Source organism: Ostrinia furnacalis, unplaced genomic scaffold (assembly GCF_004193835.3).
Source record: "Ostrinia furnacalis isolate ACB-3 unplaced genomic scaffold, ASM419383v2 OfSCF7013, whole genome shotgun sequence".
NCBI classification, from domain to species: Eukaryota; Metazoa; Arthropoda; class Insecta; order Lepidoptera; family Crambidae; genus Ostrinia; species Ostrinia furnacalis.
In genome coordinates this window covers 716,419-729,021 of record NW_021137252.1, presented here as the reverse complement: position 1 = coordinate 729,021, position 12,603 = coordinate 716,419, and the positions used below count along the sequence as shown (strand labels likewise).

Genomic DNA, 12,603 nt, shown 5'->3' with positions numbered 1-12,603 from the left:
TCTGATCATATAGGGTCTATATTCCTCTGTGTAAAAGAGAACGGCGCCGGCGCATCGATATAGACGCGGACGAGTTTGTATACCACCTGCATGCGAAGACGCAGGACGTCTTCCGGACTTGGCTCAGTGTGCTGAAAGCGCACAGGTAAAATAAACCTATTGTCCAACACAATAAGGCACGAATTCTATTGGCTCAGTAGAAGCGGCGCCGGCGCATAAACATTAAACATAGACGATTATAGGTTCATATACCACCAGAGCGCTAAAAGGCTGAGCGTGCCGAAGGCGCACAGTTAAATGAGTCTTATTTCTTACGCGATAATATTCAGATTCCTCTGTCGCAAAGGCGCGGTGCCGGCGCATCGATATAGACGCGGACGAGTTCATATACCACCTGCGTGCGAAGACGCAGGACGTCTTCCGGACTTGGCTGAGCGTGCTGAAGGCGCACAGGTAAAATAAAACATAAACCTCATATCTAACACAATAAGGTCCCGATCTCTTTGAGAAAGCGGCGCTGGCGCATCAATATAAACGCAGGACATATTCAGGTAAATGAGTCTTCTGTTTGGCAATATAAGGTCGAATCGACATTGGTACGACACAACAGTTTCATGTCTTTCGCTCTAGGCTGCAAGTGTCCACACTACAAGGGTTCACCACATTCCTTTGACAGTGAAAACGGCGCCGACGCATCGACATAGACAAGCATGTACCACTATCACGGGATTTGTGAAAATGCACAGATAAATGAGTCTTCTATCTGACGCGATAAGGTCCACTTTTATTTAGTTCTTTCAATGATTTTTTCCCTCCAACCAGTATAGAGTCTTATTGTACCCAAATCATCATCATCATCATCATTTCAGCTATAGGACATCCACTGCTGAACATAGGCCTCCCCCAATGCTTTCCATGTTGATCGATTGGTAGCGGCCTGCGTCCAGCGCTTCCCTGCTACCTTTACGATGTCGTCGGTCCACCTTGTAGGTGGACGTCCCACGCTGCGTTTTCCGGTACGCGGCCTCCATTCCAGAACCTTTCTGCCCCATCGGCCGTCAGTTCTGCGTACTATGTGCCCTGCCCATTGCCACTTCAGCTTGCTAATCCGTCGGGCTATGTCAGCGACTTTGGTTCGCTTACGGATCTCCTCATTCCTGATTCGATCCCCAATAAAGTTCAAAATATATTCACAACAACCAACACTAAAAGGCCAACATTATTCCAGACTGTACCGCCAGCATCTGCTAACGTTTGGTGCGCGGGAGTCGGTGCCAAAGATCCACGCGCCTTTAGAGGACCTACCTCCCACAGAGACCTCCTCCCGTAAGTGTAAACATAGTTCAGTGTGCTTACCATGAGTTTACGTTAGGTGTGCTCGCTAGCGACTGCGTAAAAAATTACATTAAATTGACAGATTTTACAGAGAGATTTCCATCGTCTTGGGCCACTTTTAGCTTGCCAAGTCCAACTCCACTGGCCAAGTCACCGGATTGAATTTTTAAATATTTTTTCTTCCAGAAACTGGGTCCATTCTATGATTCTAATTTAAAAAATCATACCAGCAACTTGGGCCATGGACCAAGCTAAAAGTAGGCCAAGACGCTGGAAGATTAAAAAAATTACATTAAATGTATGACAGATTGTACAGCGCCCCTAGCGGCTATTTTCAAGACCTAAAGTCTTCATAGATTTTTTGACGTATTCGCTAGCGAGCACACCTAGCGTAAACTCATGGTAAACACACAGTGTGTAATGGTTTTGATAGCATAGTGTGACTGGTAGGCCAAGCATGCGTGTTTGAGAGTTCCTTGGTAGAATGTGGTGGTATTTTGAACAGCTCCTCACTGATTTTGTAAAAGAATCACTGATACTTATATTCTACTTACTTACGCTTAACTGGGTCAGCGCCTGAAATATGGAAGCGGCACGGGAGGGGTGATTTTGACATACACTCGTCATCACAAAAATCGGCCCACCTACGTTTTACAGGAAAACTCGTTTCTACTGACACAATCATGGTGCCCCAACAATATTGGTGTTATTTGAAAGCCCAATAAATATCCTTAAAGAAAAACACATTTAATTTCCTAATAAACGATTAACATATACAATAAATGTGACTTGAAAAACTTGAAAAAAGACCTCACTTTGGGCTCACCTCTGGGATCAATTAGACCAATTTTTATGGTTATAAAACCAAATTAATAATGATCTCACGTGTCCTCTTTAACAGATGGATAGCGATTAATTCCAACTTAACAGTTTTATAGCCATAAAAGTTGGCTCAAGCGTAACTACCTATTTTTTGAAGAAGTGACTCTGGATTCTTCTACAGACACATTTTTGGGGTAAAAACCTTTCCTTTAATGAAATGAAGTTTAGAACTAGGCTTTTAAATGGTAATATAGTATAGTAATATTGGTGGGAAGTGGGGATGCATACGTTTGAAAGTGCTTGTCGCGGGTGGGTCGATTTTTATGATGACCAGTGTATTTTTGCGTGACAGAGCATACAAATCTGAAGTCTCGCTGGCGTTTGACCGTCACAAAAACACCCTCCCGTGCCCCTCCCATACCTTAGGCACTAACTGAGCTAAACGCTAGATCTATAGTAACTAAAAGCTGTTCAAAGTATCCACAACATGTTTTGAATGAACTTTGTCATGAATGCGTTTGCTCTCTATTTCATCTTCTATCTCTTTCTTAGGCACATCCCGTATAAGTTTCGCAACTTCTACCTTGACTTCCACCGAAGATGCCCATATACCCGAATCCAGCAATTCCCCTTCGTCCCAAACTCCGAAAGCAGAATATGTAGTCAAAAACCACCCCTTGAAGAACCCCTTTCAGTGGCATTTCCAAAATAAAGAAAGAAAGCTAGTGTTCTTCAACTTCCAAAGGCGATTTAACGCTGTTGAAAAGTTCAGTGACCCACATCACTATAACCGTAGTCTATGCTCTATGAATTGCTTCACGAGATTAAACATAAATGACGTTCGCGTGAAAAATGTTTCTGGCAGCACAAATGCTGAAAAACAGATGCATATCACGGACTTGGAATCAAACTCTCACAATATATGCACGTGTGCGAAAAAGGTAAAACTTATCAAAAAGACAGAGACAAAAGATACCAAAAAGAAAGCCTATACAGATACTACTGGACCAGCTACTACATATTACTTTTTCTCGCGAAAAAAACGCAATACAGCAAACTCCCTAACAGAACCTCCAATGAAGAAGAGCAAAAAGTGCACTAATCTGGTCAAATACAAAAATATGGTCGATGAGCCGAAACTTAAAGAACCGTTGAGCAAATGTTTGTTACTCAAGAAACATAGAGCAAAGAGTCCTAACAAGGATATTAACCAACTCTTCCATCGCGGTGTAGGCGGTGACGTCATTCCCAAAGAACACAATCAAGTACAAGCTGTTGAAGATAAAGAACATAAATCACTACAAGATCTAATGTCAGTGTCAGAATATGACAAAATAACTGAACACCTTATGATTTCACTATTCGAAAATCATAAAATAACACGCAATTCTAATAACAACGAATTCAAATACTACATTAGTCAAGTCGTGAAGGAATTGTACAATGTCAAATTCAGTCAAACAGATGTTCATCCAGTAAAAATGCTATTTAGATCACTCTTAGAGTATTGGCTGAAAAATACAAGCGGCGAACAATTCAAAGAGGCGATGAAACGTGTCAAATCAGTACATAAACCATCAAATAGACACTTTACACAAGATAAAATTTTGTCCAGTTTTCTTCTGCAAAATGCTACAAAGCAAACTCAGTTTCACGGTGTGAGTGACTTCATAAACGACTATGAAGTCGCAGATCAAATGCCTACTAAAGCTCCCAAATCTAATCTGCCAAAACCAAAACTAGAAAAGAAAGCAATTAGATGTCACAGCCCTAAACGAGACACAGAAAGTTTCGAAAAAGAGCGTCGAATACAAGAACTTGAAAGAATACTTAAGAACACAGTGTACGTGTGTGAAACAGTGCGCAGTAACCAAAGTAGAGAAAAAGACATAAAAATAACCAAAAGACTCATAGACAACCTTGAGAAACTATCTAAAAGGTCTGGCTTGAACAATTTAAACGAAGGTCTAGACAAATCTAATTCTTCATCGGAACTGCCTAAAATACAAGAAACTATTAATCACCTTATTAGTGAAACGTCAATGCCACCGGATGTTGCTAAAGAACTCTTAAATGCTTATTTAAGCGTACTCCTAAATGAAAGTAGTAAGAGTATGACACACAGCAGTTCGCAATCGAGTGATGATAAAAAGTGCAACAAAAACGTACCTCCTATGTGCGAAGTCCAAACAGAATCAGTCCAAAGAAAAATATCCAAAAATATCACCACTACCAACTTTGGGGACAATGCCAATCAACTGAGTAATACTGCAGATCCTGGAGAACAGTACCTAAAAGATATTCTTGATAAAATCACAACTATATTTTCCAAAGTCGGCAAAGGCGACCCTAAAAACTTTGATAATAACGATAAATCAACAGGAGACAAAAATAACGTACCCAAAGATGAATTAGGAAGACCAGTAAAAGAGTATCATGGGAAAAATCTTATACGTGAAAATTATGATGAAAACTCTGTCGTTATAGACCTGTCCAAGTATGATTTGGAGCACATATCGATGTTCAGTGATCCGTCACTTAAAGGAATGATGTCGATCACGATTAAACTTAAAGAAAAGCCGCCAAATTTTGGAGAATCCCAACGTCAGCTTAGTTTGAAATTTTGCAATGAAAGTAAAAATTTAACGCCGCAAACCCATTCCGACGATTGGTTGCAGAATTTGGATAACAATTCTTTGAAGAAAATTTTCGAACCAATCGATGTAAGCTATAAACAAAACTTGTATGACTACGATCCCAATTGTCCTAAAGACATGATTGAACTAAAACCCTACATAAGTAGCAGCAACGCATCGTCTAGACCTTACTGTCATATTGTACATGAAAGCGAGCATTCTATTGATCTATCTTTCCAAAGCAGTAACTTCTTCAAAAAAGACTATCCTGAAGACAACGAAGACACGTCTTGTTACATCGTTTCTTCTTTCAAGAAGAATACTGTTTCAACTCCGTTACAAAAGAAGAAGAAAGTGCATTTAAAGCACAGCAATGGCTTGGTTCTGGGACCTCAGATTCGTTCACCAATTCAGTCTTCAAGCACCAAATACCCTGAAGAATACTCGGTGTTTGAACAACCCACTCCTAAAGTTATAGATGAAAAGTTCATCCTTTTACTGTTAGAAAACCTTACGCTTCTCTCTAAGAATCTTCCAAGTCTGTATAAAGACCTAAATGCTTTGTTTTTAAAGCTTAAAAAGAAACACGAAAAAGTCGTCCGCAATGGATGCAATATCCAAGGATTGAGTCTGTTAGGTCGCATATACAATGACGATTTCAAACCAAATGACCGTGGAACTCAATTTGATGAAGCTGAATTCAACGAAACAATGAACAATCCTCCTAAAATTCAAGAAGTATCTGTGAAGACTTCTGATATTTTACTAACCACGAAAAATCTCACTGATGAATCTATTAGCACAACCGTTTTGAAGAACGATATCAAAACTGAAGAAGTCCAAACAGAAAAGGTACAAGAGACAAACGAAGTGAAGCTAAAAATATCAATTTCGCACATAGGATTTTCTAAAGAGCATTTAGGCAGAAAATCCAAGTCTTTACAAAATATGCCGAATCAAAAAGTCACGACTGAACAAGCTGTATCCTGTCCAGTATGGCCTAAAAAGGTATCAACCAAAGATTGTGCGATGAGTACAATAATCAAAACTATTTTGGATCCTCCTGAACCGAAATTTTCGATTGCGCCGGCAAAGAATTTCGAAAATGTCCAACTGGTGACCATTGAGAGGGATTTCCCAAAAATATCTAACAGGAATGCTGTGATCTGTGTTAGAAAAGAGTTGGTAAAAGGTATTAATGCTTTATCGCCGTCGGTAAGGGTTTCTACGCAGTCGCAGACAGACAAAATAATATTGAGACACAGTAAAGATGTAAAAGCGAACGAATACAATGCGTGCAATGAGTTTAAGGTGTACCACGTATTTTTGGGCGCGAAGGAACCGCTGCAGAAATCAAATTCGATGATGGATTCGTTGTCTGTGACGAGAGAGCAGAGTGACGATTTGAAAACGATATATCGATGCAACAGCGAGCCTTCCTTTTGTTCTGGTTAGACTTTCCAAATAAATAGTCTAGTTTCAATCGTAAAAATAGTATTTTGTTCTGGTTAGATTAAATGATAGTCTGTAAATGTCAAAATTCTATGATTAGCTGTTAGACCTTAGACAGTCCTAAATAGGTAGAAGAGATTTTTGTCAAAGGAGTAGCATTTTAAATCTATTTTTGATTTTTGTAGGATTATACTTGTAGTACCTATAGATAGAGTTTTAGTAGGTTATTCATTAGTGGGTATAGTTTTGATTTCATGTCCGAAGTGTGGTTTCTATTTAATATTAGATTATGAGAATAGGGGTTACTGTCGATTCGTCATACTTTACAAAATTCCTTATGTAGAAAGTAATATAGACTTCACACATGCTTTTTTCGTGACAAAACCCATTTATAGAACTGTGGTAGGTATATTTCTTCTAGAATTGACCCCCATTTGAATGCATGAGATTTTTCTTCCCAAAAAGCTTGTGAGATTAACTTTTTACTGCTAGAAAATTAAGTATTTTAGTGAATATTGATTCACAAGCTTTTTGCTGTAAAACTCAATCGAAAATGATTTTGAAGTTATTCATGTTTCTATTGGGTTTTGAAATACCCCCTTTGGTTTGATGCTCATGCACATTTATTTAGAGTGCTATGGACTTTTTCATCAATTAATAAGAGAGTTATTAACTTTACAAAAAGGCGTAAAAGCGCTTTAAATTGCGGAAAAAAACTATGACTATATTTCTGATACATATTAGACACGGCTATCTTCTATCTCAAAAACAAAATTCAATACGAGATAGTAGTATATTGCTTGCAGAAACATAAAACTGTTCAAAAACAGACAAATGTAACTGCTTTTCGCTGTTTCTCAGCACTGGCCCCATTTATCGTCCTGAAGCAGTGGTAGGGTTAATACTGGGACGTGTGAAAGTGCTTTATAAAAGGCTACTTGCAAAAATCAGTTTCAAGACAAGCCCTGGCGGTCTTGATGTACGCTGAGCGGGTGCTTTTTTGTCAGAGGGGCACAAGCAGTTCTGTCCACTTGTGTATTTCTCTCTGTATGTATCTATGTCTGCCTGCTTGTATGCCTTTATTTCAAATAAAACGTTTTCTATTCTATTAAAAAAATATGAGTTTTATGAGTCAAAAGCATCAAAAGTCCATAGCCCTCCTGCTCGCTACATGTGTTTCATTGTAGGGCTGGTTAGCCCCACCTCGCCGCCCCTTCGGGGGCCCCAAGCTGGCTTCGTGTCTGGCACCCCTGGCGGACGGCTGGCTAGCTGGATCATAGGTATGGATGGATGAGTAAAATGCTATTCTAAGGCCCTTCCACCAAGGCAGAGCAAGAGAAGTGTCGAGCCGTCAAATTTTTCTAAAGAATTTGTGGCGCGGAGCAAAGCTGTGCGGAGAAGTGGAAATAATGACGTCTGATTAGTTAATCAAAACACTTCTGCGCTCTGCTCCGCCTCGGTGGAAACCGGGACTAAAATTGGGTAGTTGACATTGATCAGTAATTCCAAGATACAGCTGTAAAAGAACCCAAAATTGTAAAGACCCAGTCAGGTCTCAATTATAAGTAAATTAAGATTTTTTAGGTTTGACATATTGATGTCAATTGTCATACATTTGGACATCGCTTTTTGATAGCTCATAAAAAGCATGTGAATTGATTGGTGGTGTCAACTACCCTATTGTTATTAGATTATTATTTACCTATGCAAGCTTCCCTGACCCTTTATTTAGTAATTGCCAGATTTCATTAATAAAAATACATTTGCGCTTACCAGTTGGCGCCACTTGCGACTGAAAGGACCTAACTCTACAGTGGTGCCAACCTGGTGAATGCAAGTGTAACTGACCTACCGCTTCTGTCTTCACCAGTTGGCGCCACTGTCTTAGCCAGTAATGCTTAACGGTACCTTTTTACAGTAGCGCCAACTTATAAACCCAAATACATTAACTCTTGTCTTGTCAGTCAGTTTTGGTGCTTGATACATTATGATTTTCTTTTAAGTTTTTTGTCATAAAATAGTCAAGGTTAATGGCGCATCCACACGTGCCAGGTGGCACGGCCGGCGGCCAAACCGGCGGCCAGGACGGCACACTGGCAAGGCATTTTGAAAGCCGGCGGCATGTGTGGACACGCCACGGACAGATGACCTCATAAAGATGCTGAATGCAGGCCTCTTCAAGCTTACCAATCTGAAACAATTGGAGGAGTACCTTTGTTCAAATCGTTTCAGTCAAAGGATTTCCACTGCTGGACAAAGGCCTCTCCTATAAAGATTTACACGCAACGACTGATCCTGGTCTGTGTCCCAAGTACCAAATAATAATAACAATACACCATTTCAGAATCGGGCGGCCCCCTCGAGAACGCGTCCCGAGAGCTGGGTCAAGCTCAGCTGTCCGTGCAGCAGCTGCAGCGGCTGCTGGAAGCGCTGGAGTTGCAGCAGCAGGTCCACCATGACACTGATGTGAGTAAGAATAGGAATGTTTCGTGGGTAAAAAAGCAAGAGTTTGAATTATGCCCGTTTTCACCATCAATACCAAATTTTTAAGTAACCCCTACAAAAACAAAATTCCTGTTATGTGTTACCATAGGGGTCACTTAAAAGTTAGGGATTGATGGTGAAAACGGGCATTAGTCCGTCAGTTAACTTATCAAAAAATACTCGACACGTGTTTTTCACTTTTTCAAACTAATGAAAATTGCAAGAGATAAAGGGCGCCAATGTTCAAAAGAAGTGGGCCGTGACGTTAAGGCGTGTTTAAAAGTGTAGCACTTTGTGACGTACCGCGAAACTTCAAACAGCAAGTGACAATTTGTGGCTAGCTAAAAATCCTTAAGCCCGCTTAACTGTTTAATGTAATGTAACAGTTTCAAATAAGGTTATTCTGTTAATTCAGGTAATTCTATTAATTTTCCAGATGCAATTGATAGCCAAAGTCGAAGTTGATGTTTTATAGCCGTGCAATAAGAAGATGCATTTCTGTTCGTTCTGTAAATATCAATTACTTTTATAAGTATTTAGTTCTTCTGTATTCGGTAATGGATTGCCTTTGTACCATCCTACTAACTTACGTATCGGCATACGAGTATAAACATGACAAGTATGACTGTAGTGTATGATTTTAGTTAAATAATAAAAATAAAATAGAAACCCTCACGCCAAATGACGTCTTATCATATTGTAGGTTAGATTCACTATTGTATGCGTACATAGAACGTTCTTTCCAACCTGACGTAGAGTATTATAAATTAACATGTAGAAATAGATAGGTACCTAACTCAGCACTTGCCAAATGTTTTTCTCGAAGAGCTTAAGATCAAAATTTGAATTGAAAGTACTTCGTTCGTTCGTTTCAGCCGAAAGACGTACACTGCTGGACAAAGGCCTCCCCCAAGGATTTCCACAAAGACCGGTCCTGCGCCGCTCCTCCCGCGACCTTCACCAGATCATCGGTCCACCTAGTGGGAGGCCTGCCCACACTACGTCTTCCAGCTCGTGGGCGCCACTCAAGAACTTTCCTGCCCCAGCGGCCGTCAGCTCTACGAGCTTTGTGCCATGCCCACTGTAAAAAATACTACTTATTTTATATCTGCAACGAGGAAGCTCTTGGCCTGCATCTCACCTGATCTAAAGCGAGAATGGTTCTAACAAATAAAGTCATTTTTGATTTGATTTGATTCAAGTTTCTTTTTCTCGCCAGGTATCGCTGGAGGGCGCCTCACCAAACGTCAAGAAAGACCGCCGCAAGTTCGGCCTCCGCAAGAAGAAGTCCAACAGCAAGTGTGCGTCCGTCGAACTCGCCCCGCCACATATAGACCCGTCCAGCTCGCATATGGTATGTTTTATCACCGAAATCATCATCATCATCATCAGGTCACTTAGACTTCACTATAGGAGCATGATGCCCGTTTTCACCATCAATCCCTAATTTTTAAGTAACCCCTATGAGAACAAAATACCTGTTATGTATTACCATAGGGATTACTTAAAAATTAGGGATTGATGAGGAAAACTCTCTAATTTAACAAGGACAAAGTAAGCATCACCCGAAATCCTCAATCACAGTGTAACTGACTATCTTAATTTGTACTGCCGAGGTTCCTATTGCTACACAAAAATATGGGGAAATCGCGATTGACAGATCGTAAAAAGGAAAAAAACAATTCATAAAATTCATTATAATATTGTGTTAATCTGTCAATATATTTGCATAGTTCTTTTTACCCGATTACGTGACACAAAAGAGAGGAATATAAAATATTGGCCTATGTATGTCTTTTATCCACAACGAAGAAGCTCTTGGCTTGTGTCTCACCTAATGGAAAGTGATGATCAAGCCGAAGATAGAAGCTATCTTCACCCGGAGTTCTCAACCACAGAGGAACTGGCTATCTTACCTCTAAGGCTGAGTCCGCACTACGGTTTTTTCCCGCAAGCGGTAAACCGCGGGAGTCACGGGAAAATGCGGCAGTGCGGATTTTCGCATTAGTTTTACTTGGTTATAAAATCACGCCGTTAAAAACCATATGGTATATCATATATTTGTGTGTTCTTTTAACATGTGTTTTTAACTTTTCCCTCCACAGGCCCTCTCAGCTCTAACGGCCCCGCCTTCCCCCGGGGGCGGAGCGTCGTCCGTGCCCAACTCGGCCGCCTCGCTGCCGATCGGTAAGCGACCTTAATGCGTACACATACGACTCTTTTTACTCTTTCTCGTCTCTGTTAGTCGTGGAAGTGTTAGATCTTTTGCTGACGAGCTCTGTTATCTATATTTTTAAGTTACTTTTAACTCACTTATAAAAATTTACACGCTTGTTGAACAGTTTAAAATAACTTTTCGATACTAAACGTCACTTTAATCTAGTGTTCAACTTTCATTTCATTAGTAAGATTAATGTCCCTTTTAATTATCAGCCTCAGTTGCACCCATGGACCTATAAAAAAAGGCGGACGGAACTCGGGCTACAACAAAACTGTGACGCAAAATTTTGGCGTTTGTCTATTGTGTGAGTGAATTTAGGGATGCCATGTTAGCCAAAACATTTTACCCATTTATTTTAAGAAAATCATAGATCGGCAGATGTTACTTGGAAATGTAGACAGAATTATTCCGTGCCATTTTAAAAGGATGAAAGGTGTATGCGTTGAGGTAGGCGCGAAATTTTCAATGTTCAAATTTTCTTACATTGTTTGCAAGTCAGTGTGTCAGGGTATGTACATAATGTTGATCAAAAATGATTCACGCAGTTACAAATTACGAATCTTGTGTACATTATAATCATAATCTTATGCATCATCAATATATTATTATTATCTCTGATAGATTTTTTTTAACATACAACCTGACACTGACTTGCAATCAATGTAAGAAAATTTGAATTTCGCAGTTCCACATTTTTGGGAAGGATCAAATTTGCCCATGAAAATATATCCCATTAAAACGCAATTATTATGATAAATTATTTTATTTCCATAGTATGCGTAATACATGACTAAAAAGTCCTAAAATCATTATTAATTTCCCATATTTCGGGTAATTTTCCCACGTAAATAACTGAGAACACTGGTCTTTGACGTATTATTTTTTCGAGTGAATGACGTTTGATTTCAATTAATTTCAATATTTTAATGTCGGGAAATAAGTGATTGGATTATTATTTTGCCTGTGAAATGTAATTCCTTAATTTTTGTTTGTTCGAACAGAACGGTTTTTACACAATTTCATCACACAAGACATGTCGTATTCGTGTTGTTTTTTCGCTGCTTAAATGTGTCAACTGTGTGAAGTTTGCACTCGAAGTGGTGTAACAGGGTGTGAATGTGTGCGTGCCGGCCTGTACGTACAGGCAAGCTGGTGTATCCTAATGTCACAGTATTTTGTTGATGAGAATCCGTCCGACTTTTTTTATAGGTCCATGGTTGCACCACCTTAATTTTAACCGTAACTATAACCGGTGTTTTTGTATGAAGTTTCACAGACTTGTCGTTTGTTAACGTTAAAGTAAGATTTTAACTTTAACGGTTTACTATAACGATAAATCGGTGCTTTTTGTATGGAGTTTAACAGATTTTTGACGTTTGTCAAAGTTAAATTAGAATGGTGCAACCCAGCCTTGGTGTTACCAAAACGGAAACCTTTGTTTATTTTTTTTATTTTTTATTTTATTTATTAGGACAACCAACAAGACAAACACGCATACATGAAATTACTATAACTAAAAGTGCTTAAAACTAAGTGCTGTCTTAATTAAAGTCTGCCATTGTAACCGACTTCATAAATAAATGATGATACTATGTTTTATTATATGTCCTTTATAATGACAATGAATAACAGAACTCGTTGGCAATGTAAATA

The 12,603-nt window shown here is 39.3% G+C and overlaps 2 protein-coding genes across 2 annotated transcripts in view; both read left to right on the top strand.

Moving 5' to 3' along the window:
- LOC114363140 (oxysterol-binding protein-related protein 6) overlaps positions 1-12,603 on the top strand; it is a 56,116-nt gene that overhangs the window by 15,852 nt on the left and 27,661 nt on the right. The window contains exons 8-14 of the mRNA XM_028318782.1: positions 38-126; positions 330-453; positions 1,229-1,326; positions 7,433-7,525; positions 8,590-8,711; positions 9,949-10,083; positions 10,835-10,916. Coding sequence (XP_028174583.1) covers positions 38-126; positions 330-453; positions 1,229-1,326; positions 7,433-7,525; positions 8,590-8,711; positions 9,949-10,083; positions 10,835-10,916 — 743 coding nt within the window. The remainder of the gene's footprint in view (positions 1-37; positions 127-329; positions 454-1,228; positions 1,327-7,432; positions 7,526-8,589; positions 8,712-9,948; positions 10,084-10,834; positions 10,917-12,603) is intronic.
- LOC114363147 (uncharacterized) lies at positions 2,620-6,284 on the top strand. Its single transcript, XM_028318787.1, has one exon. The coding sequence runs from the start codon at positions 2,670-2,672 to the stop codon at positions 6,246-6,248; it is 3,579 nt and encodes a 1,192-aa protein (XP_028174588.1). The 5' UTR covers positions 2,620-2,669; the 3' UTR covers positions 6,249-6,284.